The sequence below is a fragment of the Brachyhypopomus gauderio genome, chromosome 12 (genome assembly GCF_052324685.1).
Source record: "Brachyhypopomus gauderio isolate BG-103 chromosome 12, BGAUD_0.2, whole genome shotgun sequence".
Classification (NCBI taxonomy): domain Eukaryota; kingdom Metazoa; phylum Chordata; class Actinopteri; order Gymnotiformes; family Hypopomidae; genus Brachyhypopomus; species Brachyhypopomus gauderio.
Window position 1 is genome coordinate 6,483,784 of NC_135222.1, and position 26,161 is coordinate 6,509,944.

The window sequence follows — 26,161 nt, forward strand, 5'->3', positions numbered from 1 at the left end:
TATCAACTGTAAGCATGCCTCTTATTAAAAAGATAGGTGGAAGAGCAAAAACAATTCACAGTTATACTACTGTGTGAATCTATGTAAGTGTGCGTTCTGGTGTACTGTACTGAACGATTGCTAACTGTAAAAAGCGTATGCATGCGGTTTTTTTGTTTGTTTTAAAAAGAAAAGAAGAAAAAAAAAAAAAAAGAAAAAAAAAAAGAAAATCAGCACACACGGCATTTTGACCATTTCTGTCCACACCATCTGCAGCTGGCTGAATGGTGTACAGCATCCCTCCTTGCGCGTTTAAACAGCTTTGATTCTTCCGTCTTGATTTCGTTTTCCCCTCGGGTAATTCTCAGGATTGAGCTAGACTGGATTGATCTTTTCTTTGTCACCTGGATGTAGGAAAAAGGAAAAAACGTAGCCCGTTTGGATTCTGGATGCTCTCGTGCTCTCCGGTTGACGAAGGGGCAGAACCAGTGATGATTTGCCTGGAGATCCGAGTGATTAAGTAAGCGGGTCAGGAGAGGCTGGGGTCAGAGTTCATGGGGTCAGACCGGGGGCACTTTGCGCTGCAGAAAGTACTGGTGGAGGTCGTCGGCGTCTCGTTTGAGCCAGGCTGCGTTCAGGAGAATGTTCTCACAACATTGCTGCACGGTGCGTTCCGCTGCTGGGGCGGGGTGACTCTCAAAGAAACTCTGAGATTACACACAAACAAGAGCGCATGAGAACTGGATCCATTCTGCAGCAGCAAAGTCATCACACTGTGTCAGAAGCAGTTAGCAACTGAAGTGAGATTTAGTGCAAACCAGCATGTTTCAAAGGTGACAGAGGGTAGCAGTTCATATAATTATGCATTATAATTGTTTTTGTTTTTTTTTTTTTTTTAGACCAGAGCCCTTATAAAGCATTTTCTAGAACAACCTGATAACCAATCAATCAAAGTTTATTTGTATAGCGCTTTTCACAACACATGTCACAAAGCGCTTTTGACATGAAACATGAAAACCTAAACCTGAGAAGGCCCTCATTCTTACCTTCACTTCCGTGGCCATTTTGTCAACTGCAAACCCATCAACCGTGAGCTGGAATGAGAAACACACACACACTCATGAGTTTTACATGAGTTCACTTACATGATCAAGACTTGTTGAAACTGCACATTACAAGATTACTAGCAGATAGGAGGCAACTGACCAAAAGGGACAAAAATGAGATTCCTAAGAGAGGATAAAGGAACTTGATCATACATAAACCATGAAAAGCACTCTGCAAAGTTCTTTGGATGAGCAAGAAGTGATATTTTCAATTGAGGCTTCTTCACATTATAAAACGGCTGTTATAGTGACACCTACTGGCCTAGATGCATCAAGAGATTCTGTACTAAATGTATTTTCCATGTGGGGGACCCCCTCTATAGAACATGACCTTGTTCAGTCAGGAACTAGAAAGCTATCTGATTCGTTCATCATGAGAGCTTGAGCAATACATCATAGAAAAACTTTATATTTAAAAAAATTATATAAAACTTTTATAAATATTTGTTTGCCACTTTATGGTTCAATCAATGACTAAACAACTGCTTTAAATAAAAAGGTAAAATGTTACTAAGGTAAATATAAAAAAGTTGTTTCACTTAACACAGTAATTCCATTCAAGAAGTGAAACTTGAATATTATACTCATTCATTACACACAGACTGATATATTTCAAGTGTATATTTCTTTTAATTTGATAACTGACAACTAATGAAAATCCCAAATTCAGTATCTCAGAAAATTAAAATATTGTGAAAAGGTTAAATATTGAAGAGACCTGCAAAGGCCTTTAAATGGTCCCTCAGTCTAGTTCTGTAGGCTCCACAATCATGGGGAAGACTGCTGACTTGACAGTTGTCCAAAAGAAGAGTTGGAGAGGACTGTGAAACAAAACCCATCCAAAAATGTGGGGAGATTCACAAAGACTGAACTGCAGTTGGAGTCAGTGCTTCAAGAACCACCACGCACAGACGTATGCAAGTCATGGGTTTCAGCTGTCACATTCCTCGTCAAGCCCCTCTTGAACAAGAGAAGTGTCAGAAGCATCTCACCAGGGCTGAAGACAAAAAGGACTGGACTGTTATGTCCTCCAATTTCATTCACTGATGAAAGTAAATTTAGCATTTTCTTTGGAAATCAAGGTATCAAGAGTCTGGAGGAAGAGAGGAGAGGCACAGAATCCATGTTGCTCGAGGTCCAGTGTAAAGTTTCCAGTGAGTGACTGTTTTCTGAGGTCCAAGGTCAATGCAGCCGTCTACCAGGAAGTTTTGGCGCACTTCATACTTCCTGGTGCATTTTCCAACAGGACTTGGCAACTGCACAGTGCCAAAGCTACCAGTACCTGGTTTAAGGATCATGGTATCCCCGTTCTTAATTGGCCAGCAAACTCTCCTGACCATAACCCCATAAATATATGGGGTATTGTGAAGAAGAAGATGCAATATGCCAGACCCAACAATGCAGAAGAGCTGAAGGCCACTATCAGAGCAACCTGGACTCTCATAACACCTGAGCAGTGCCACAGACTGATGGACTCCGTGACATGCTGCATTGATGCAGTAATTCAGGCAAAAGGAGCCACAACTAATACTGAGTGCTGTACATGATCATACTTTATGTTCATACTTTTCAGTGGTCCAGCATTTCTAAAAAAAATTTTTTGTATTGGTCTTACTCTAATTTTCTGAGATACTGATTTTTGGGTTTTCATTAGTCATCAGTTATAATAATCAAATTAAAAGAAACTGAAATCAGTCTGTGTGTAATGAATGAGTATAATATACAAGTTTCACTTTTTTAAAGGAATTACTGCAATAAATCAACTTTATCATGATATTCTAATTTTATGACTACCACCTGTGTGCGCGCATAAAAGAAACCGCAGTTTGAGATCTGTTATCATTACATAAATTCTTGTCATAAAGGCCCAAAATGGTGGATGTTGGTTGTGTTTGCGTTCTGGGGCTGCAGGAAAATGCCACACTCAAAAAACTGCTTCAAATATGCATTTAACTGTGTGTCCAACAGACACAGCCAACAGTGCACAAGCATGACTTCACAGTGACGTAATGTTAAATTACAAAGAATTTCATCATTTGTTTTGTAACACCTCATTGTAGGTTGACCACTAAGCCAAGCCCTGCCGCCACATTTCAGTCTCACCTTGATCAGTCGTGATATGAGGAATCCACCCTGGTAGCGGTTATGAAGCTCCTCCCAGTTGTCCTTCACAAATTTCCAGGCTGCTTTGCGGCCCTGTTTGCTGCTGCCGGCCACCCCCCCAATTACAGACACCGTGTCCTGGGGACGGACCTCGTCCTGCAGGGACACATGCAAGGACAGTCGTAAAGGGGAGGAATAGGGAGGAGGGAAGAGAGGGACAGAGATGGGTAAAAACAAAAAAAAGATTAAAAATAGAGGACACACTCCCCTCCGAAATATGATGGCAAATGTAAGCCTCAGTTTTGAATGTTTTGAACAGAGTTGCTATTTTTTTTAATTATTCCTGAGGGATGTTGTCCTAGACATTTTTATGAGCGAGTCTAGATGCTGGACTGAGGAACAAAACAATTAAAAAGCCTTCCCACCAACACAACTTCAGGAATTTTGTTTTGTTGTTTATTTGTTGTCAAGGTTTTCAAAGTAAACGGTAACCTGGTTTGAGGTCATTTTGCTCCAGATATTTGTGGGCAAATTATCTTTATTTTCTATTTACTCTGAAAAACCACATCAGAGTCGGTCTGCTTTCCTGTGCTAATTCTACAAACCAGTTTTCACTGTGGTCACTGCAGAACGCTTCTGTTTCAGCCAGAATTAAGGTCATGCACATGCCCATACATACCGAAAGAGCAAAGGTCAGCACCCTCTGGATGAGCTCAGGGGAGGAGATGGCGCCCAGAACTCTCTCCACGCGATTCTTCTCCTCCTGCATGTCTGCTTGTTTATGCAGCTAGAGGAAGGAGCAGACCTCAGTTGTGCAGTTGAAGAAACCCTTACATTCTTTTGTTGGAAAAACAAAACTATTATTGAGCTGGATTCATAAAGATGTGGCAACAATCATCCCTTTTCCCACACCCAGATTCATCCTAAACATAGACAAAACTATCCCCAGTGATAAACAACTGCAGTTGAAACCAGCATGATTAAATCTATATCTGGGGGAACCCTATGGCTTTAGGTGTAATACCAATGATGTAGCCCAGGCTTAGACTTTTTATAGGTTTGGTAAATTGGCCCCAGGTCTTGTAGCTTAATTACCTTCAGCATTGTGTCCAACACCGAGCTGTCCCCATGCTTTAGAACTGTTAGGTAAACCTGGAATAGAAAAGAAAAACTCCTGTACAATGTTTCTCTTCTTTTGATGAAACATGCATGATTAGACAAGAACGGGAAGAACTCTTCAGTTCCTTCATATTCTAAAAAGGTCACAGGGGAGGCTACAAATAAACAAAAAGATATTTGTTTGATACGTTCCTGATGGATGTTGTGAGAAGCAAGCTGCAGTCTAAACAAAAAAAGGCTCTGAATGTGTTTGGCTGGGCAGGTCTTACTGGACTCCTGAGGTCTGCAGAGAGGATCTGCTTGCCTTCCACATGTTCCTTAAATCTCCTGCGCGCCTCCTCCAGCGTGGCCTTGTGTCCCGCTTTGCCCAGCTTGCCCAGGACCAGACCCCGCAGCAGAGCGTCTAGGTGGCCTGTCCAGGAGAACGGTTCACACGGACACACGCGAACACACAGAGGGAAGTCAACGTCGAACCTCGGCACCATGGAACCAAAATCCTGCCCTGTATTCTGAAATCTCTGGTACTTAAGTCAGAAAACAAATGTTCAAATCACAGCCCTTGAGGTGCAGGTACTACAGAATTTCCACACAATTTGAGGTGCAATGCCAAACGATCATTTACAGTAACTTTGATTAATTAACAGTGATTACAGTAAGGCTAGTGTAAATATCACTCACCTATCAAGGTGCACAGCTCACTCACCTTCACCAGGCCTGCTGTCCCAACCCAGCTTCAGTCCGATGGGGGTGAAGAGGTCTATGATGAACTCCTGGATCTCGTCGTGGAAGTCAGTGTGGGACAGGAGTGAGGACAGAACCCCCAGGTTACAGCTCAGGTCGCTCCACACCGTGTAGTTCGGTTCATTCACAAACGCCTCCATCACCTTTATCACCTCAACCGTGCTGATCATCCCAGCACGAGACTGACACACACACGCGCGCACACACACACACAGTTCAATTCATCATACATACACAGAATGGCGGAGAGCAGGAGTTGTATAATGTATAACAGTGTGAACAGTACAACAATGAATTAATGACTAGGTAAATATCTCAGGACATCAGTTTATATAGTACATAGTTATATGGGCGTAGAGTACACTGGTTAGAGAGCTTGAGGGCATGAGGAAATTTGACCATTATCATTTGGTCTGTTCTGGCATTCACAGGGTGCAGGTACAGCGAGGAAACTTTGCAAGATCTCCCACTTAGAAATCATGGAGGCGTCTGAAATTTACATGTTGGGTGCATGTCCACTGTGAGAGACAATCTAAAAAAATAACTCTGAAATCACAATGTATAATTAAAAAATATTATTTGTGCATTACTGCTGCAAATAAGTATTTGAACACCTGCTAATCAGCAAGAATTCTGGCCCTCAAAGATCTGTTAGTCCGTCTCTAAAAAAATCCATCTCCACTCCACTTATTATTCTAAATTAGAAGCACCCGTTTGAGGTCATTAGCTGCATAGACTACACAGGAGGAGCTGGTCAATGAAGTGAAGAGAGCTAGCACCACTGTGTCTGAGGTTACTGTGGGTAATACACCAAGACATCATAGTGGACATGCACCCAAGATGAAAATTTCAGACCCCTCCATGATTTCTAAATGGGAGAACTTGCAAAGTCACAGAGTATTCAAATACTTATTTTCCTCACTGTATGTGAAGAACGCAATGCAGGGAATCAAAGTTAATGAAAAGTAGCAATGAACCACAAATGGAGTTTTTACAACCGTTTTTCTTTACTTTGGCAATGTCCACTTCTTACAATCATGAGTCACTGCAATAACGCAATACTGGACCGACCTGCGCGTTTCTGGGTGTGTGAACACACGTCTCACGTTGTGCAAGAGATAAAGCAGCACTAATGCATGTGCGGTGTTGATCTATAATGCATCTGGCTCACTAGAGAGAAGAGGTCGTTCTGCAGGCCCAGCCGGTCCACAGGAAGGAGGGTGAGGTCTCTGATGCCAGGAAGCAGACTATCCAGCATGGCTGAAGTGTACTGGATTCTGTAGAAACCCACCGTGCCTGGATTTAGCTGCAGTGGAGGACAGAAACAGCTTCACCAATTCATGTTTGAAACATGGAACGTATGTTGTGAAGCCAAGAACGCTCAATGTCAACACGCGTGTGGAGGGACAGGAGCGCTGACCTTGACCCACTTGTTTGGTCCCAAGTTGGGGATGGTGATGGTAATTTCAGGCTGGTCCAATAGCACCTTCATCCTAGAGCAGCTGGGGTCTTCACTGGTGCAAACGCTGATGGGAACCATCCACCTGGGGCAGTCTTCGCCTAACATACACACACACCCCGACACACACACACAGTTGTGGGATATTGCTTTTCGCTTCATTCACCAGACTTTGTTTACATACTCTGAAAGGAAACAAAAGCCAGTGAATGGACTGTGTTTAGATTCTTCACAAAAATTAACCTTGATTTTTAATGCTGGGTTGCATCTTACCACTGTGGGGTCCACTAGCACAGAACTTCTTCTGTGAGACCTTCAACACCCGGTCAGAACCTTGCTAAAAAACAAACAAAACAGTTACTTTCTCAAGGGACAGGTATACATTCAATTTAAAAGCTGAACAACAAAAAAAATTCATAGTAAAGGCAACAGAATGAGTCATTTATTTATTCATTCATTAATTTAAGCAAATGCACATAGCTTTTTCTTTTTTTTGTCTTAGAAGTCCTATTTCATATTTGTTCAAATAAAACCTACTGAAACCCACATAGTCAATTAAAACAGGAGTACGTGGTTGTTGATGCTGTTTATTTTTACACTGTCCTGAGTAGAACTCAGTCAGTATATGATGGAAGCCATAACCATCTACAAGCCGGAGCATGTTCAACTCTCACCAAGGTTATTAACTCACTAACACTGGCATAAACCTACTGGTGGTGTAGATGTTTGCATGTGATTACTCAGCTTTATAATATTTCTTTACCCTGTCTAATCTCCTTACAGAGGTAATTTATCCAGCCCTGGGGGGTTGCCCACCAGTCATTCCACAGAAAGCCAGAGGCTGGCTATACAACCTCAAAAGCTAGCCAGGAAGTGGTGGACAAGATACAGAATATTTCCCTCACGCTTGTTCATGAGTTTTCAAGGAGTGACAGCACCTGCTCCTGGTCCACCACAATAATAGGGAAGCCCATCTGTTTGGTCCAAGAGCTCATCACAGCAGCAATGGGTTTCCCACTAGCCTGCTCCAGACAGTCCCACAGGTCCTCTGAGAGAAAGAGAAAGAGAGAAAGCGCAAATCAATTGTCTAGATAAGGAATACATTAGTCAGATAAACAAGTAGAAATACTGAGTAAGAGGGCAAGGACAGAGAGAGACTGGATTTAATGACTGTCTACTTCAAACATGGACCCAATAAAAGACCCGCCCTGTAACTCCTCTGTATAATATGGCGAGGCGGCTTGCGCACTAGCCTGAACCCCTGGCCTGGCGTGCATGCCCCTGTGCTGATTGAGCAATTCAACATTCGTTGCATACCAAACACTCAAGCACCCTGCGTTTTGACATGTGCATAGAGAAGACACGACGACTTCAACATGGTGGACTACTTCCGCTGGCTTTACACACCACTTTCAGTACAAAGCCAGATCCAACTATAAGGAGCCAAGTTTAACAGTCCTGACATGTTTACCTGTAGTTGCACCACTTACAATAACATTAATGAGCTTGTGCTGACCATGTGAGCAGACCTCCAACATGCACCATTAATCCATCAATCATGAATCAGAGACTTGGTTCAAATGGACTACTTTTCCACTTAGCACATGAATGAATGAATGAATAAACAATCAATGCTTTACCTGTGGATGCATTTTTGTGTTGAAATTTTAAAAGGTAGGAGTTCATCCCCTTCCTAAAATCCTAAAAGCACAAGGGGAAAAAATTACTTATCCATGTCAACAAATGAAACATCCAATATGAGTAAGTGAGACATTTGATGCAGCAAAATTAGTTCTATAGATCACAAATCTAAAGAAATTATATTCCAAGAACAAGAGCCCTGACAGATGACTGGCTGGATTATAATCTCAACAATGCAAGGTGCCTGGAGAGAAAGCCTGCTGGGTCTGGGATGGGTGTGAAGGTCTCACCTCATCTCCTATGTAATTGTGCAGCATGCGTATCACAGACGCGCCTTTACTGTATGATATGGCATCAAAGATTTCATCCACTTCTGAGGGATGTCCTACATTAACCTAAGACACACACACACACACTTCTGATTTTGAGGTTGGAATGCAAACACAGTAACATCCATGTGAAGACAAAAGTGAACTTCAGTCATACAGCTCTACATACTAAACACATTTTATATCTGTTTGTTTCAGAAAGGGTATTTTAAGTCCTCAGGGTGACACTCTCACAAACCTCAATGGGGTGACTGTTATCTAGAGCATCCAAATCGAGAGCCCTGGTATAGTCAGCAGACACAAACTGTGTCCAGATGTCGTACTCGGGGAAACAGTGATCCACACAGAGGTACTCGATCCAGGACGCAAAGCCCTCATTAAGCCACAAATGGGTCCACCATTCCTGCAACACAGAACAATTATACATATGCAGGATATGGAAGAGGCATTCTTCTAAATATTCTACAAAACAATTAAGTGTAATGACCTGATCAAGATAATTACAGTGAAGTCAACTAAAATGTTAACATAACCTGCTTTATAGTACATTAATATACTAATAAGACAAAACCTACATACTGAGAGACACACGTGTAATAAAATCCAAGTAATGGTATTAATATTATGTTTGTACATATAGTTACACAAACTGCATAAGCATTGTTCCTGCCAGTCAATACAAAGGCGTGGAAGAGTCCACACACTACTCCTCACCATAGTAACTAAATTCCCAAACCACTGGTGAGCAAGTTCATGGCCCACCACGAGGGCCACCCACTGGCGTGAGGATGCACAGGAGTTCTTTGGGTCGATCAGCAAAGCTGTCTCCCTAAAACACACATCAGAGGCTCAACAAACGAAAACGAACATAGGTCAGGCCAAACAAAACACTCAAATAGAAATTCAAAATTTCTTCACTCAAAAGAAACAGTACCTGTAAGTAACGAGGCCCCAATTTTCCATGGCACCTAAACACACAGAAATAAAAACACAGTACAATTACAGACAGAATTACATACTGAGGAATTTATCAGAATTTAATCACTGAAATTTATTCAAGGAAGGTGAAAAAATGCATACCAGCAGCAAAATCGGCAATAGCTATTAAATCAATTTTAGGCAGCGGATAAGGAACACTGAAATAGTCTTTGTAGAATGGTAACGTCTTCACAGCAACCTGTACAGGAACAAGAAAAACAAAATGATTTCATGCTAATCATGACACTACATGTTGTTAGTCTTAGTTACTAGAGGTAGTTTGTGACAATAGTCAAGAATTAGTGCGTGTGCATTATCAGAGGACACATTTGCTCCTGCTTTATAGCCCAGTGAAATGCAATACGCCTTTAGCACTACACTAAGGCAGGAACAGAGGGGAAAGGTTCCTCACCTCCAGTGCAAACTTCCCTTGTTCCGCTTTCCCCACCGGTGTGTACACGCGGACCGTCACGCCATCGGACGACTGGCTCTCCACGAAATCGTACTCACCGATGACAAATGCCACCAGATACGTGGACATGATGGGTGTGGTGGCAAATTTCACCTCCACCAGACTGTCGTCTTCTGGGTATGGCTTTCGATCAATAACGTTCTGCATTAACAAAAAATCATAAATAAAAATAAACCATCACCGGTGAGCCAAGAAGAAAATAGCTAAAAGGGAGAGCTGCCCCTCCCTCTCCTTTCAGCATTGGGTATTTACGTTTATAATCTGCTTAACTCATTATATCCTAGTTTTCTGCTCATATCCTGTCCATTTACCATTATAATTGGCATGCTGTTATAATCAACAGTGAAGACAAAACTGCTCCACCATTACACTGTCAGGCCCAATCAACTCTGTATTAAATACTAATGAATTTAAACACAGCACGAAAACAAGATCTTTACATTCAACATCAAACCTGCTTTACATTAGGTATAATGTAAATATTGTTTGTCAACAACCAGTATTCTTCAACACAGAGAGAGTATTACAGAATGCCCTGTGCTTCCTGGAGGAAGTACAGAGCCTTTCAGCTAAGGTTGTGCAACAAAAACACACAAACACACACTGTTAGGAAACACATAAGCCTCACTGAACAATGTGAACCACTCCATATGGGATTTACTGCTTCCAGAGGGGCAGACGCACCATATTTGACAAAGCTACCCGGTCCTTAGGGACAATGAGTGTGATGTCAAAGGTGGCTTTGATAGCTGGCTCATCCCAGCACGGAAAAGCTCGGCGAGCATCTGTAGCCTGGGGGCAGAAAGAGAGAGCAAAGGTCACAGATGGCTAAAAGTGTTGACTCTGGATACAAGGCTGAGCCTTGTCATATGCACTGGACATAAAGACAGACCCAAACTTGAGAAACACACGTGCACATCGCACACACAACCACTGATTAAGCAGGGTTGGTTATGCTACCACAACAAAAGTTGAACATGGACTTGCAACAAAAACATTTCACCTGTCTGTTCCAACAGCAGTCTAGCTAGTCATTAGTTCTTCAGAGCCATATTACTACTTTATTCACATTACAATTAAGGGCTCAGTTCAACACCTACACCTGAGGTCTGGATGAATTGAACAAATGAAAAAGAAATTTATAATCAAACAAACAAAAAAAACATTCAACAGACCTGGTAACACAGAGTAAGTGAGGGGACTAAAGATGGGAGTGCAGGATGTACCTCAAACTGTGTGACAGCAGCGTAGCGCATCTCTCCTGAAGGACTTGCATATTTGCTTCTGTAGAATCCTTTCATTTTGTCATTTAATTCTCCAACAAAGTCGATCTTCAACGTACCTGACCCTAAAAACAAGGCATAAAACAGGAATCATCCAGAGGCTTAAAACATAACTAAAATATGGTTGTTGCTGGCCTACAGGCAGGTTTACACAATATAGAACAGGTTACTTGGGAGATGAAAGAGTTTATGCTTTGACAGCAAGCTGATTAGTCTCCTTTAGCCCTACTGGAAGAATGACCTTAGCAACTGATTACACAGTGACTGTTAGCACGGGCAGAGCTAAGCATCTGCCAGGGATCCTGCAGGAGCTTGTGTGTACCTTTCTGAAGAACACTGGGAAAAGACAAAGTGACCTTCTCATCCTCGTTCTGATAGTTGAATCCTGTAGCGTTAATTTCTAAGACAAAAAAGAGCCTGGTTATTATAAAAGGAAAGGTCATCAGACAGAACCATACATACATCGCCGTATTTAAAATCCGAACCACAAGATGGGGGTTTAACATCACTCCAAGTGTTCTACCCTCTAAATGACGCCCAGACAAGTAAACTAAAGGCGCCAGTCCAAACTGAGCTTTAATGTATGTACATACAGACTGCAGTAAACTCACATAAGGTCAGGCACAGACATTTTTACTGTGGTTGTGAGGAAAACTGCACACTCACCTTCCCCTCCTTCTAGTGCATAAGATGCAGTGATGATGTCTATATCAGCACAGTTCATCACAATCTGGTTTGTCCCTTGCGTGACCTGCAAATAAATACAAAATATGCACTGTATTTAACTAGCAGTAACCATACCCAATAGTCCTGAGTGAATGACATTCATTTCACCACAACACAGAACAGTGTTTTCCACTGCTCAAGGATGTCCGCACACAACAGATGCTACACAATCCATCCTTTTAAAAATGAAAGCCCCTTAGCCCAAAACCTCCATGCTCTATATAGCACCCTTGTGTACTTTCCAGACTCACTAAACCAAATTTCTGCTTGGCTTGATCAAAACCACAAAGGTTAAAAATAACAAACAAACAAGCAATTAACTAAACTAGCTAGGGTTTCAGCCCTGTGCATGTGTGTTTTGTATGAGCATAAAGTGGGTGCCCTCACTGTTATCGCCAGTCTGACACTGTGGTGATGTAAGGATGCTCTACCTGGGCCCTCGTGGCCTCAAACCATGCTGCTAACATTCTTCCAAATGTGGCATTTCAGAAAGAAGTAAACAGTTACCAATTTCATCTGAATTATCAGATTAAATTAGCTCACGGTTTTTGCAGATGGTGTACACCAGGGGTCACCAACGTGTCGCCCGCGAGGACGTTATGAGTCGCCCGCGGGCTTGTTTTAAAAACAGCTCACTATATTGCCATGCACCAAAGTGCTGCATCGTTTATGTTTTTGCTGCTATTAGCGATTGTCCGCGGTTGCTAGCGGTCTTCCCGCTTAGCAATTGACACGCGCACATGAACCCAATCCCCCCCCCCCCCCCCAACTTTCTTTCTGGTAGCCCTACGCAATAATTGGTATCCAAGAAGTAGCTCCCAACTTCAAAAAGGTTGGTGACCCCTGGTGTACACCAAGCGAAAGCTATTTATTTTACTTAGAATTGTTTACAAATAGACTGGCAGAGCCAGTATAAAAAATCTGTATATTATTTTAGATTATAAATGATACAGAAAGAAGAAATGTCCAAGATCGGTCTCAACTCAGAAAATTAGAAAACCAATTTGAAATTTTATTAGAAAATACTTTAATAGTCAGAAAGTATCAAACTGTAAAACTGTATCTCTGATATTCCCTTCAGTCTCTTACAATGAATGGTCTGTCATATGTGACGGTCACTTGCCTAATGTATAATCTTTTGTTTTGAAATATAACCAAGTTTTAACCAAGCCAATCTGTGTAGCTTATAATTTAAATGTGTTGCATACTTTTAATACAGTACAGAAAAATTTTACTAAATTCTGCTCAGAGACGAACATGAAAATATGGTCATCATTGCACCCTCCTTACTGATTGAGAATTAAGGCTTTAAAGATTAAGCAAAAAAGTTAACAGCAACACAACAGAAACTAGCCTAGGACATTGCAATTTTTCATGGTAGTGACAGACAAAGACACCATAAGATAGCTGTCAAGCAAGTTTTGGTTTACTGTCAATGGGTGTTACGTTATGGAAATACAACACTACGTAGCCTAAATATTAAGATCTAGGCACAGGTTCCTGTTTATTTATATTTTGTGGGTGGGTTCGAAACACAAATGATATTGTAGCCTTTTCATTTTTAAGCACTTTTGTATTTTAAGCACTTTTGAGAAGTCATAATGATAAACAAAGATAAAGTGCCATTCATTTTCTCCACCGTCATCATTGTTCACATTTATTTCTCACAATTCAAATATTGCATTTTAACCACATTTCCAGTATTTCCAGAATACATTTACTAACAGCATACCAAGTAGCAAAAACCAGTTTAAATCTGAAAAGTGACTGGCTTTTAGCTAGTTAAGAAATAGGAACAAGTCACCTATGGAACTTGCTTTTGGAGCTGGTTAAACTGAGCCACCAAGCCATAAATCCCATCACTGGTCTAAAGTTGCAATTGCTGCATACCACGGGATATTTTAGAGGAGAAAATCAGTATCTCCTAGCCCAAAGCCCTCACCCTCACGGGTGATGCACCACAAGATAAACAGGGTAGAAGGAAATGCACTGCATACCACAGCAAACGTGGATGATATGAAGCTTTAGTGCACAGAGGCAATGACAATCCTACCCACGTGCTCCGGTACAGACATATTCTAAACAGCACATTGAGTTTCCATGTTTTCTAAACACATTTTTTACTTGAGGGTTATGGTCACAGTTTGTGGCACTGTGGGGGATGATGTTAATCTCATGCTCCAGTAAATCTGGGCACTGAGGGGGAGCTGCACACCTTGGGAGTGAGGCAGAAAGCGACTTAATTAACGGGTCATTGTGGTGGCCTTCAAAAATGCTTGGACTACACTAACAGTTGAACAAAGTAAATATTCATAAAGCAACCTACAAATTCACAGATCACTGCCACATTAATGATCTCTTCCCTTGTTTACTTTGTGAAAAACGTTTCACCATCAAAAATAATTCTGTAACAGGCTGTAGCGAAGAGTAGAAATGGAAAGCTCGAGAAGGTTTTACACAAGGGGACTGTGGGAATAAGATATAAACAATGATTATAAAAGTGTGAACAACTCAACATTTGTCCTAGTATTAACTGGTTCTTGTAAATGAATATCAAGTAAAATAGTCAGACTGAAGACTCAATTGGGTACTAAACCCCAAGCAGAAACCATCAAATCATCTCACACCACAGCACCAAACACAGGTCCCCGATGGTTGCTCAATCTCCATTTGAAACGCGTGTCCGAGTGAATCACGTACGTTACACAACTACACGTCTAAGTCTGCACTCGCTGTTCAAAAGTGAGGCTCATTTCGCACACGCAACATTAAACTAAACTACCAAGTAGTTATAACTCTGGGTTTAGCAATAAAGTCAGGTGAATGTCCTCCAGGCGGTGTTTAATCAGCTGGCTCGTCCCCTATAAACCTGTAATGTCCTCACTAACGTTACAGGAGGGCTGGAGCGCGCTAGCTGCCCTGCTAACACACACTGCACAGTTACCTAGTAGCGTGAGGCTAATTTAGCGTTAGCGGCAAGAGTAGTTATTAAAAAATTACGTTATGAAACGATTACCTCCACCGCCGCCTCCAGTTTGCCTTCAAAGGTGAAGTCGACCAGGTCGGGTTTCAAACACAGCCCGTAGTTCACGGGGGAGACGTCGGCGGGCAGCCGCGCGAAGGGCCTCCTCTCGGGCATGCTGACTAAATAGTGGCCGTTGGAAGCAGCGGAGACCGTTCGAAGCCTGATTGCTGGCGTGCCTGCACTTAAATGCGAGGAAGCTGTTTTTAGGGGTATGACTTGTCGAATGATGGACAGAGACGCCTGACGGCTCAGAAACCGCAACATAAAATTGTGAGATATGTCGCGGGCTACCGTCCTCTCCCCTCTCGCTTCAAATCGACCGAAATAGCTGGACGGGTGTACGTGCGCGCTCTAGTGTTAAAATTACGTCATCGCGTAAAGAGCCCCCTATGCGTAAGCACAAGAACTGTGAGTTTTTCGTGTGCATGAATTTTCCATAATTATCTTTTTTGGTATATCACATCCATTAAAAAAGTGTTATCGGAAATTTGTACTTAAATCAGATTGGCTATAAATATAATTGATCTTTTAAACAAAAAAATTAAACAAATATTTAATCATACTGGCTATCCTAGCCATTGAGTGTGTAGTATCAGTAAGCTCTTAGTGCAGGTCCCAAACCTGGGAAAATAAGGAGGGTTGCATCAGGAAAGGTATCTGGTGTAAAAACCGTGCCAAAGCAAATATGCAGATCAAAGGTGTATTTACATACGGGATCAATGGAGGCCCAGGTTAACAATGACTGTCACTACTACTGTTGGCCAGTGTGGTACAGGTAGAAATTGTGGTACTGCAGGTCTAATGGAGGGTTAGGGTTGACTGTTTCATCGCTTCCTGGAATCTCTTCCTCCACAGTCTTCTTCTGTTAAATTCCACCATCTGATCCTTGGTTCTGTGCTCATCCTTTTTCTCCTCTTCACCTCCAGACATCTCACAGACCTCCATCCCATGCTGACACTCGGTATCTTGCATGCACAGTACATCATCTCCCCTGATCTCCATCACACCTACTTAGTTCTCTCCCTTTATAATAGTGCCCATGTTCATACGCTCACTTCCACCTTCATACCTTCCTGCATATCTATCTATCTATCTATCTATCTATCTATCTATCTATCTATCTATCTATCTATCTATCTATCTATCTATCTATCTATCTATCTATATCTCTCTCTCTCTCTCTTTCCCTCTTCTCCTCCTCCTACCCCTACCCCTATGATAGGATAATGAGAGAGGAGCTGTGGTGTTGCATGGGGAACTCGGGAGTAGCAGAAAAGTATGTGAGGGTGGTGCAAGATACACTATATTGACAAAAGTATTCGCTCACCCATCCAAATGATCAAAATCAGGTGTTCCAATCATTTACATGGCCACAACTGTATAAAATTAAGCAACTAGGCATGCAGATTGTTTTTTACAAACATTTGTGAAAGAATTGTTCACTCTCAGGAGCTCAGTGAATTCCAGTATGAAACTGTTGTCAATTGTCAGCTGTATTATAAGAAAATGGAAGTGTTTGGGAACAACAGCACCTCAGCCACGAAGTGGTAGGTCACGTAAACTAACGGAGCGGGGTCAATGGATGCTGAAGCGCATAGCTCGAAAAGTCAATCGCTACAGACATCCAAACTTCATGTGGCCTTCAGATTAGCTCAAGGACAGTGCGCAGAGAGCTTCGTGGAACGTGTTTCTATGGTCGAGCTATACATCACCAAGTGCAATGCAAAGTGTCAGATGCAGTGGTATAAAGACAGCGTTCTCAGAAGAGTTTAAGCAGTTCTAGCTGCAAAGGGTGGACCAATGTCATATTGAACCTTATAGATTAGGAATGGAATGTCAATTAAGCTCATATGTGAGTCAAGGAAGGTAAGCGAACACTTTTGGCAATATAGTGTATTTACGATGGTAGTGTTACAGTGGTGAGATGTACAGTAGGAATGGCAGATGGGTTTGAAGTTGATACGGGACTGCATGGAGGATCTGCTTCGAGTCCTTTCTTCCTTGCCATGGTCATAGACAGATGAGGTGAGGCAGGAGTCTCCATAGACTATGAGTGGGGGGTAGGTTGAGGAGACTCCAGGGAGATGAAGGTGTACACCAGGGGTGCCCAATACGTTGATCGCGATCTACTGGTAGATCGCGAAGGAAGTGAGGGTAGATCACATGTCATTAAAAAGTAGGAGATGAATGACAGGCTATCATCCATTGGCACTGACGGTTGTCTTTTGATTGACATTCAGGGTAGCCAATCTGACGTCTGAACTTCTGACAACCTACTCATGGGCACTAAACCGCGCTAACTTGTTCAGTTACCTTGCTGTGTAGCTAGCCTCCAATTACTTTAAAAATATAAATAAATAAAATACTTTATTTGTGTTAAAAGGAAAGAAAAGGAAAGAAAGAATACACAATATTACATAGTAATAATAACAACTTTAATAATCGTAATGTAGAATAAATAAATTTGTTTTGCATTTTTATTGTAGGTAGATCATTTTGACTTGGTTGTCTTATAAGTAGCTCGAAAGCTGAAAAGGTGTGGGCACCCCTGGTGTACAGTGTAGAGAAGGGGAATGAAAGCTACCAGGAGTGAACTGAACTGTTCAGTGTGCTGGGAGTGAAAAATACAGCCTAGCACAATAAATTTAGTCCTGAGTGACTTTCATTTAGTCCTGAGTTCATGCCATTAAACACATGAACACATGAAAAGACGACATTGATATATCACTACAGCAGCGTGTTACAAATACATCTGACTAACATGGTATAACAGTTTTTGTACAAACTTATGCTACACGAACAAAAGTAGATTCTGAAAAACTAATAGATATAACTCTGCCATACATTAATAGAAATGCTTTAATGTTCGTAGAGCTATCTTGGAAACAATATACAAATATTTTAAAAGAATATTTATGAGCTAAAATGTCCTTATGAAATAATATATTTTCATTGTGTTAGAATGGAGCGAAGGACTAATTACCAGAGTGCATAAACAGCGCCTACCCCTGTTCAAGACATGTCAATTTCGAATATAAAGTGTAATATTTACATTTATCCAAAGGGAGGTGCTATTTTGCGGATTGTCACATAGCTTCTGAGACAAAAATTAAATGGTGGAAAATGTTAAAAAAGAAAAAAAGAAAAAGAAAAAGGATATACAAACGCTGAAAAGTGTCAAATGCTCCATTATGCGTTTTGGTTATAATAATTGCCTATTATAAAATTAGGTTTATTTTACGGAATTCCTATAAACTCAGTTTGTTAACTTTAAGTGTAAGCCTATTTTTACATTTTCATGCGGATTTTTAATAGTTGAAGCCCAGTGTGTTGTGCTCATATTTGTTATGTAGGACAAATCTAAATAAGAAAAGACTGAGTTCCGCTGTATTGCCCAGGCTGCACTGCAGCGTCTATTCACAGGCGCGATCCCACTACTGATCGGCACGGGGGCTTTGACCTGCTCCGTTTCCGACCTGGGCCGGTTCACCCCTCCTTAGACGACCTGGTGGTCCTGAGCTCCCTCAGGAGCACCATATCGATACCGAACTTAGTGCGGACACCCGATCGGCATAGTCCGCTACAGCCCAGAACCCCTGAGCTCAAACGGTCCGCCAGCCTCAGCCTCCCAGTAGCTTGGATTACAGGCGCACGCCACTGCGCCCGGCGAGGGAAACACAGATCTACACTATCTTTAAACGTGATTTTACTCTCTACTACCACGCCATCTAGTGGTACAACAATGTACAGCAGCAGCGAGAATAATTTCTAACGCAATCACACTTAACGCACAGGACTGAGGCCTGCATTATCGATTTTTTCCACGTTTACAACTATATGTAGAGCACACAGTAAGCTCTTATTTAATACTTTCTACATATACTGTCTGCCACTATACAAGAACAGATCTTCCTTCCGATCGAGACAACGTTGGCCAATGATGCGTCTCAGCGGTGAGGATGTTAACCAATGAACCATTTCCTCGTTTCATTGCGCTGAATAAAAAGCGAGACGAGCTCCGCGCTCTAACGGGACTCGCGTTTTTGTATGCGAAAACACGGTTTCCAGTTAGACAACAAGACGAAATACAAGTCAATTTAGCGCTTAAAGGACAAGGTAAGACACTGCGGTGTAATTGTAAAGCTAGCTAATAGTTTTAGGCATGTGTCAGTATATGTCTGTTAGGTAGATAGACAGCGCTGCTCGGTTTGCGGTTCAGTTTGCGTGATATTAAAAATGCCCGTCCCGTGTTAGCTCACTAGCTAGCGAACTAAAAACGAGTGATCTGAAAGCTTAAGACATTGCTTTTAGTAGATCTGCAAGTAAATACACACGAATGGCCTTCGTCTGTGGCCAGTAGACAGGCCAACATCGTTCAGCTAACCTAGGCATCTTTATTATTGACGCTAACTACAGAAATACGCGCAGAAGTAGCGCAGGAGCCAGCTGGCGCACACAATGGCGCAGTAACTAGGGAGGGGCTGTTAATCCACACCGCCAACACAAAAGCTTGTGCATTTAGGTAATTTATCTAATGAAACTACGAACACATTCAGTTTAAATACAATAATAAAAAACAAGTGGCTGTTCGACTCCTAATTAAGTTCAAAACGTGTCAAATCTTTCCATAATTTGACAAACTTTTTCATTATATCGAATATCAGATAGCCATAATTCCATAATAATCTGATGGTCCTGATCCAACAGATGCGGTTCATGCTGCTGTTCAGTCGGCAGGGCAAACTGCGGCTGCAGAAGTGGTACCTGCCCCTGTCTGACCCACAGAAGAAGAAGATCTCCAGGGAGGTCATCCATATGGTGCTGGCTCGCAAACCCAAGATGTGCAGCTTCCTGGAGTGGAGGGACTTAAAAATAGTGTACAAAAGGTTAATGCTATGATTTGTCTATGGTAGTTAATCTTATTTTCATTTTTTATACATGTGTATTTACATATATGTATTCTAATCTGGTCAAGGTCAGTGCACGCTTCGCAGCATGGCTAACTCACTTCACCCTGATATTCGTTATTTTGTAACAGAACATTTAATTTAGTAAGCTTTATATATAGACTTCAGACAAACATTTGACTTAAAGCTATTTTGTATTTGGTTAGTGTAATGCAACACTTGTGCTTGCTCTAATGCTTTTGTAATAATTTTCTTTTTAGATATGCTAGCCTGTATTTCTGCTGTGCTGTGGAAGACCAGGAGAATGAACTGATAACCCTTGAGATCATCCACAGATATGTTGAGCTACTGGACAAATATTTTGGCAGTGTGAGGCATATTGTTAACGGATAACACATTTTATAGACTAAAGATATTCTACTGACACATTCTGTCTTAGGCCTGTGATTTCATCTTGTCTTTCCGTCCTCGTTTACCACCAGGTTTGTGAGCTGGATATCATCTTCAACTTTGAGAAGGCGTACTACATTTTGGATGAGTTTATACTAGGTGGTGAAACTCAGGAGACTTCAAAGAAGATCGTGTTGAAGGCCATTGAACAGGCAGACATGCTACAAGAGGTAGGTCCAATTTCTCACCGTCCAGTGGCTCAACGTCACACCTACATAAAACATGACTGAAGATGGTATTCTCTGCCAAATGCATGTCTGGCGTACTTTGTGTTTACAAGCCCCACCCCTTTGTGCCTTTCCCAGGAAGCAGAAGCACCACGCAGTGTTCTGGAGGAGATTGGCCTCACATAGATTTCAAGAATTTCCATTGTCCTTTATGCTCCTTAGATTCATCAGTTAGTCCCTAAACATGTGTATCGGTCACCATCTCGTCACAAACAACGGTACCTGGATAAAGAGCATGGGAAATAGCCGCCCTAAATGTTTCCCTATTCTTTTAGGAAATTACCCCCCTGAGTAGTTTTTCCATGTTTTTAATGCATAACCTGTTTCTGCTTGATGCTTTAGTTTCTTGGCACACCGCCTGTGTTTTTAGCTGTTTCCATTAATTTCTGAGTCAGTAGGTGTACGATGGTGAATTTCACAATCATAAATTTGTTTGCTGGATTAAGGTAGTTTTCTGTTAACATCATATTACCTCACCTTATGCCTTGTGCTGCCTTAAAACACACTTTTGCAATCACTGTATTTGGCCAGTATCTTCTGCAAACTGGTAGTTCAGCTTATTGTTTTTACTGAATCAGGACTAAGTGAATCTTAATGCTTCAGCAAAGTTATAAAAGTAACCATCAACACATGGGTGGTATTAGGTGGAAGGGAAAAGGTACTCATGTCAGTATTAGAAATAGCATTACTGAGAATACTAAATGTTTACCACCTACATGCATTGTGTTGTCAGGAAAGTATTACATGAAGATATTTCTGCTAGATGGTTCATTTAAAGGCTCTGTACAATCATTGACTTCTCTCTTTGAATTTAGTTACATAAGGCCTGTCACTTTTGCAAAGTGAATTCTGCCAATGCAGATAATGCATAAACTGGTTATTTCTCAGTGTTTAAATGTGACCTTGTGTATTGATGTAGCTTCTGAGTGTACATAGGCCTTTAAGTAAAATTTTTGGACTGTTAGAGTCGAGATAATGGAACTCCCTGCTGGAGTTTTAATCTTTGTTTTTAAATAGTTAAAACTGTTTTAATTTGGTAAAACGTATTAACCATCAAATGCCCTTCATATTTTAGTTCATTTTCAAAACCAAAGAGTCTTCAATTTTCTTCTGTGCTTTTTGTACCAACACTGTTTTTCAGATTACACTGTGATTCTTCACTGCCTGTCTCTTTAAAAAGTAGTATGGCCCCAAAATAAAGTGCAATTTTGTTATTGTCTATGGTGCTTTTGTGGGTTCAGTTCTGTACACATCACTTTGGCTCAGAGGTTTGAGACATGGATCATTGCCACGGTGGGGGGGTGGATGGATAGTAAAAGTGAAATGCATCTTAACTGCTCTGCAAACCTGAACTGACTGTGCTTAATCTTGGCACAAGACAGCTATCCCAAATGTACTACTCGATTTCTCAGGACCAAATACAATTGGCTATCACCTTACCTAAGCACACATTTCACCTGAAACAAGCAGGAACTGAAAATGTTTTCGTTCTGTCAAATTATTACTGGGAAAGATCTAAATCAAACCACAAAGTCTGGAGGATTTACAAGTACTGACCATGAAAACTTGCATTAATGGGTCCATGGTTTAGGGGTCATTTTCTGGTATGTGATTACTTCAGATTTTTTCCACCTAGTTTCATTCCACAAACCACAGAAGACACTTTTTATAAAACATTTTATTTACTCACATTTAAAGGGAGTCAAATCAGTGTTTGTTCAAAACGGACAAGACAGGATGAGATTTAGTGAAACCAAAAAATCTGCCTTTGCTATAGTACAACTCGAAAAGCATTTATTCCTTTTCACATGTCCTCGTTGGGCAGTGCTGCAGTGCAAGACTCTGTAGCAACACTGGCACACACCATGTGATTTTCATGTTCCGACTGACTAACTTCATTTGAAGGAGTCTCTGCGTGGCCGTGCTGTAGTGACGTGATGGTCTCAGCACTCTGGAGGTCCTCTCCAGGCGCTGATGCGTTCTCTTTGTTTTGACTCATCAGAGTGGCGTCATCTTCGCCGTCCTCCGACTCTCGCTCAGAACCTGCAGAGGAGCCAGCGCTGCGTGTTTTGCTTGTCTTCCTCTTTTGTTTTTTTTTGCTCTTCTTTTTCTTGCCCTTTTTGGAGTGTTTGTGGCGGTGCGAAGAAGCGTTTGTGTCCGCAGGGACATCGGCGCCTTTGGGGCTTCTGCTCCTTCTCCTGACGGATCCGTTTTTGGACTGTTCTTTAGGGCTGTCTGATTCCGATCTCCTAGAAGGTCTCCTGGAGTCTGTGAGCGAGTGGCGACTTCTGCTCTGCCAATCAGAGTCTCTGCCTCTGCTACGTGATCTGCGCCTCTCACGGCTTCTGCTTCTCCTGGGAAGATTGCTCGCTCGATCTCTTCTCCATCTCTCCCTGCTTCGGCTACGACTCCGCCTCTCTCTACTGCGACTCCGCCTCCCTCGACTATTGCTCCTCCTTCTCTTATGACTGTGTGACAGGCTCCTCCTGTCACTCCATCTGTAGCGAGACCCCTCAGGGCTGTGGTTGCGCTGTGACATCCTCTCTCTGCGCTCAGAGTAGCGGCCAGTGAAGCCTCCACCACGGTCAGGGGACAGGTGGAGGTCACGATCTGCCTCCCAGAATTCATTTCCCGGGTTTCGAAATACGTGGAGAAAGTTGCAGTGTTTACCCTTTGGACACTTTTGCCTGTCAAAAAGCCCTGAGAAAAACCAGGGTAAGAGGACTTTTAGTGTTTTTTTTATATACAATACATCAATGGCTTTAGTATCTGAATATTTAAATGTCTTACCACATATGGCAGTTTTCCACCTGGTTACAGGAGAGAACTCACACTGTAGTTGCTTTCCAGCATACCAGCGGCCATTAAACATCATGTAGGCTTCTTTGCACTGATCCTCACTACAAAAAAAAAAACAGTACACATAACGTATCTACACCAGTTTTCCAATGTTCACTTTAACTATAGGTGAAAGTTGAAAAATACAGAAACTTCTATTCTTGCAATATTAGCTTTTGCAATACTGATACCACAGTAGGGTGAAATATGCAAATATGCTTTCAAAATAATGAACGCTAATATTAATGTCACCTGGACATACTGGACTTGTATTCTAATTTTAGCTCATACATCAGCCATAGGATTACTCTTTATCAATTAAGAACTTACAAATAAGTTTTTCTTTGTACTTACTTTTCATACTGCACATAAACATTTCCTCTCAAGTGAGGTTCAAAGTTACAGCTTACCTAAAACAACATAAACAAACAATCAAATGTCTGATGTCCATATGATTTTCAGCTTTTACCACATCTGTTCAGGTGTCATTACCTTGAACTGCATTACTTTGCCTGCATTCCTGAACTCTGGTAGAACATCTTCATAAAAGTCCAGAAACTGCTGATGCAACTCCTCTTCACTGTACTCCAGACTGGCGTCTGTGTCATAGTCGTCACGTCTGCTTTGCTCCATCCCGAATGTCACAAACATCCCCCGGACCATCAAAGTGCTACTCGACGCTGGGTGGTCATGCTTTCGAGAGCACCTGTTCAAGAAAAAGACCACAACAAACAAATAATCTTCCAAAAAGGGTAGGTAAATATAATGTCAAAAAATGTGACAAATACATTTGACAACTAAAACAGAAGTCCATTTCCTTTGTGGTATATCTTACCGATCTCCAAATCTGCAAGCTCCAGTTTTGAGGAAGAAGGGACAGTTGGCTTTGTCCTTTTCTGTCCCATAATCTGCTGGGGCATCAGGGTTTTTCCAGGAACCCCCATTTTCCAACTGGAAAACACCCCATCAAGAATAAGCACTTTGATTGAACTGTACAGTGTAAAATGTTCTATTCCCATTTCCACACACAGGTGTTCATGAATACCTACCTGGCTTTCTGCTTGGTCCAGCATTTTCTGTACAGCTTCCTACAAGTGGTGCAAACATACATTATGGCTGGTAAAAGCCTGCAGCAAACTAGCAGATATCTGTTAGCATTAGTTAAGACCACTGATTAAAGTCTGAATTAGTGAGAAAAGAACTTCACTGGTATCACAGACACATAATAGAAAGTTCACGGTAAATCATAAACAACAATACGGAATACACATTTTGCTGGAACAACTGTAGTTTGTTGAGCACCAAAACAAACCCCTAAACAAAAAAAACTACAATAATCATGAAAAGATACATTTTCTTCAGAGGAAGAGGATGCGTGTGGGCCTGTGACTGTTTTGTGTGTATCTTAGTTAAGGAAGACCATGTAGCAACCATTACTCATGCATCACAATCCATACAAATCAACATGGAGCCATTTGTGCGTTAATGTTTCCTTTTGTTGTCCAATCAACAAATAGGCATAATTCATCCGAATAATTACAGTCTTGATCTGTTTCAAAATCCATAAGTTGCCTGACTCAGTGGAATGCACTACACCAATATACAGGTTTAGAACAGGCAACTTGTTCCTGGACATAATCTGAGTCATGTGGATATGACAGCAGAAGGTGAGAGGATATATGGATATCAGCATCTTTCACTTTATCCTCCCAATGCAGGGATCACCTCTCTGTCTCTCTTCTCCTGCTGTCTCTTCTCTTGCTCATCTCTCTCTTTTTTCTGCTGCTCCTCCCATTCCTCCTTGATTCTCTTCTGCAGTTGTTAAAAAATGAAAGAGCAAGTGGGGTGTTAGGTCAAGAAGAAATATGGCACAGCGTTTGGATCAGTTTTATTACGGCATCATTGTTACCTCCTCTTCCTCCCTTTTCTTTTGAGCAGCTTCTTCCTTCTCTTTCTTCAACCTGAATTCCTCCTGCGCAATTCTCTCTCTCTCTAGCCATTCCTGATGCAAGTGCTCTCTAAATTGATGAAACAGAGCTTGTCAGGTATATACTAGGTTACTACTACTATTACTATTACTACTACAAATGCTGCTATGGCGAAACAGCCTACCTTTGTTGTTGTTCTTCTTCGTCTTCTGTCTTAACATCTCCAACATCATATTGGTCCTTCTCATTTTCATACTGTTCAACAACTGCACAAAATCGGTTCCATAAGTGATCACGACTGTGTAAAATGTTAGTAACAACAGCATTAAAAAATACTTTTGATGTTAACTGACGTATTCTTGCTAAGATGAGGAAAAACGTTAGCTACCTTGATTGACATCATTTCCTTGCAGTTTAGCGAGAGCCTGGCGTTTTCTTTTTCTTCTGTCCCTCTTCAAACACAACCGTCGTTGTTTTCGACTAAACACAAGAACCAGAAAACAACATTTCTGCAACGTGTCATGAACAACAGAACCGACAGAAAACAGACCATGAAGATACCAAACTGTCTGCGCTTAAGCCAACGAACCTCAGTGTGGCGTTTCGGGGCGGTTGCTTAAGTTCTGAACCCTCGGGCTCTGCGGGTTGATTTTCAGAAGTGAAAACCGAAATCTCCATTTTATCCGCATCTGCCGAAAACTGGAATGCATACGAATCTGTCGCTAACATTTTAATTCATTGTTTACGTTCACTAAGCAGATAAGCCAGCCGCTTCAGCATCGAGCGGATGGAGAGGGAAAGGCCTTCTGCTGGCCGCGCACGGTGATGACGTCAAACGTCGCGTTCATCG

General features: G+C 41.6%; 3 protein-coding genes across 4 annotated transcripts; 1 reads left to right on the forward strand and 2 right to left on the reverse strand.

Annotated features, from left to right (window-relative positions):
• Window positions 1-169: 169 nt before the first annotated feature.
• On the reverse strand, window positions 170-15,303 carry npepps (aminopeptidase puromycin sensitive). Of its 2 annotated transcripts, XM_077024682.1 has the most exons (23): window positions 14,953-15,303; window positions 11,877-11,961; window positions 11,533-11,610; window positions 11,154-11,275; window positions 10,612-10,719; window positions 9,868-10,068; window positions 9,558-9,654; window positions 9,412-9,445; window positions 9,192-9,306; window positions 8,716-8,880; window positions 8,439-8,543; window positions 8,148-8,208; window positions 7,446-7,555; window positions 6,781-6,844; window positions 6,469-6,608; window positions 6,220-6,354; window positions 5,011-5,230; window positions 4,577-4,719; window positions 4,284-4,340; window positions 3,868-3,975; window positions 3,189-3,344; window positions 1,026-1,073; window positions 170-686 (listed from the first exon to the last, which is right to left on the reverse strand). In XM_077024682.1, exons 1-23 carry the CDS (start codon window positions 15,223-15,225, stop codon window positions 540-542), a joined length of 2,772 nt encoding a protein of 923 aa, XP_076880797.1. In that variant the 5' UTR covers window positions 15,226-15,303; the 3' UTR covers window positions 170-539. The 2 variants fall into 2 exon arrangements, 1 of the variants encoding a protein (XP_076880797.1); XR_013134528.1 differs by lacking the exons at window positions 170-686; window positions 1,026-1,073 and having other exon boundaries at window positions 3,314-3,344; window positions 4,612-4,719.
• Window positions 15,304-18,918: 3,615 nt separating this feature from the next.
• On the forward strand, window positions 18,919-21,114 carry ap1s2 (adaptor related protein complex 1 subunit sigma 2). The gene is made up of 5 exons (XM_077024683.1): window positions 18,919-19,077; window positions 19,669-19,847; window positions 20,129-20,237; window positions 20,351-20,488; window positions 20,624-21,114. The coding sequence occupies exons 2-5, from the start codon at window positions 19,669-19,671 to the stop codon at window positions 20,669-20,671; spliced, it is 474 nt and encodes a 157-aa protein (XP_076880798.1). The 5' UTR covers window positions 18,919-19,077; the 3' UTR covers window positions 20,672-21,114.
• Window positions 21,115-22,217: 1,103 nt separating this feature from the next.
• On the reverse strand, window positions 22,218-26,136 carry zrsr2 (zinc finger (CCCH type), RNA-binding motif and serine/arginine rich 2). The gene is made up of 11 exons (XM_077024684.1): window positions 25,901-26,136; window positions 25,700-25,791; window positions 25,496-25,577; window positions 25,293-25,401; window positions 25,109-25,195; window positions 24,433-24,471; window positions 24,219-24,334; window positions 23,876-24,089; window positions 23,738-23,793; window positions 23,336-23,445; window positions 22,218-23,245 (listed from the first exon to the last, which is right to left on the reverse strand). Exons 1-11 carry the CDS (start codon window positions 26,038-26,040, stop codon window positions 22,350-22,352), a joined length of 1,941 nt encoding a protein of 646 aa, XP_076880799.1. The 5' UTR covers window positions 26,041-26,136; the 3' UTR covers window positions 22,218-22,349.
• Window positions 26,137-26,161: the final 25 nt, after the last annotated feature.

What these genes read in the sequence shown, in the direction of transcription:
- npepps (XM_077024682.1), bottom strand. Translation starts at nt 15,225, where the DNA reads ATGTTGCGGTTTCTGAGCCGTCAGGCGTCTCTGTCCATCATTCGACAA. An exon ending in TCCCAGTGTTCTTCAGAAAG is followed by an intron (nt 11,276 to 11,532) that starts GTACACACAAGC and finishes CCTTGTTTTTAG; the next exon opens with GGTCAGGTACGTTGAAGATC. An exon ending in TGCTAGTGGACCCCACAGTG is followed by an intron (nt 6,609 to 6,780) that starts GTAAGATGCAAC and finishes TGTGTATGTTAG; the next exon opens with GCGAAGACTGCCCCAGGTGG.
- ap1s2 (XM_077024683.1), top strand. Translation starts at nt 19,669, where the DNA reads ATGCGGTTCATGCTGCTGTTCAGTCGGCAGGGCAAACTGCGGCTGCAG. An exon ending in TGGACAAATATTTTGGCAGT is followed by an intron (nt 20,238 to 20,350) that starts GTGAGGCATATT and finishes GTTTACCACCAG; the next exon opens with GTTTGTGAGCTGGATATCAT. An exon ending in AGGCAGACATGCTACAAGAG is followed by an intron (nt 20,489 to 20,623) that starts GTAGGTCCAATT and finishes TGCCTTTCCCAG; the next exon opens with GAAGCAGAAGCACCACGCAG.
- zrsr2 (XM_077024684.1), bottom strand. Translation starts at nt 26,040, where the DNA reads ATGTTAGCGACAGATTCGTATGCATTCCAGTTTTCGGCAGATGCGGAT. An exon ending in GAAGAAGAACAACAACAAAG is followed by an intron (nt 25,402 to 25,495) that starts GTAGGCTGTTTC and finishes TCATCAATTTAG; the next exon opens with AGAGCACTTGCATCAGGAAT. An exon ending in GCAAAGTAATGCAGTTCAAG is followed by an intron (nt 23,794 to 23,875) that starts GTAATGACACCT and finishes ATGTTGTTTTAG; the next exon opens with GTAAGCTGTAACTTTGAACC.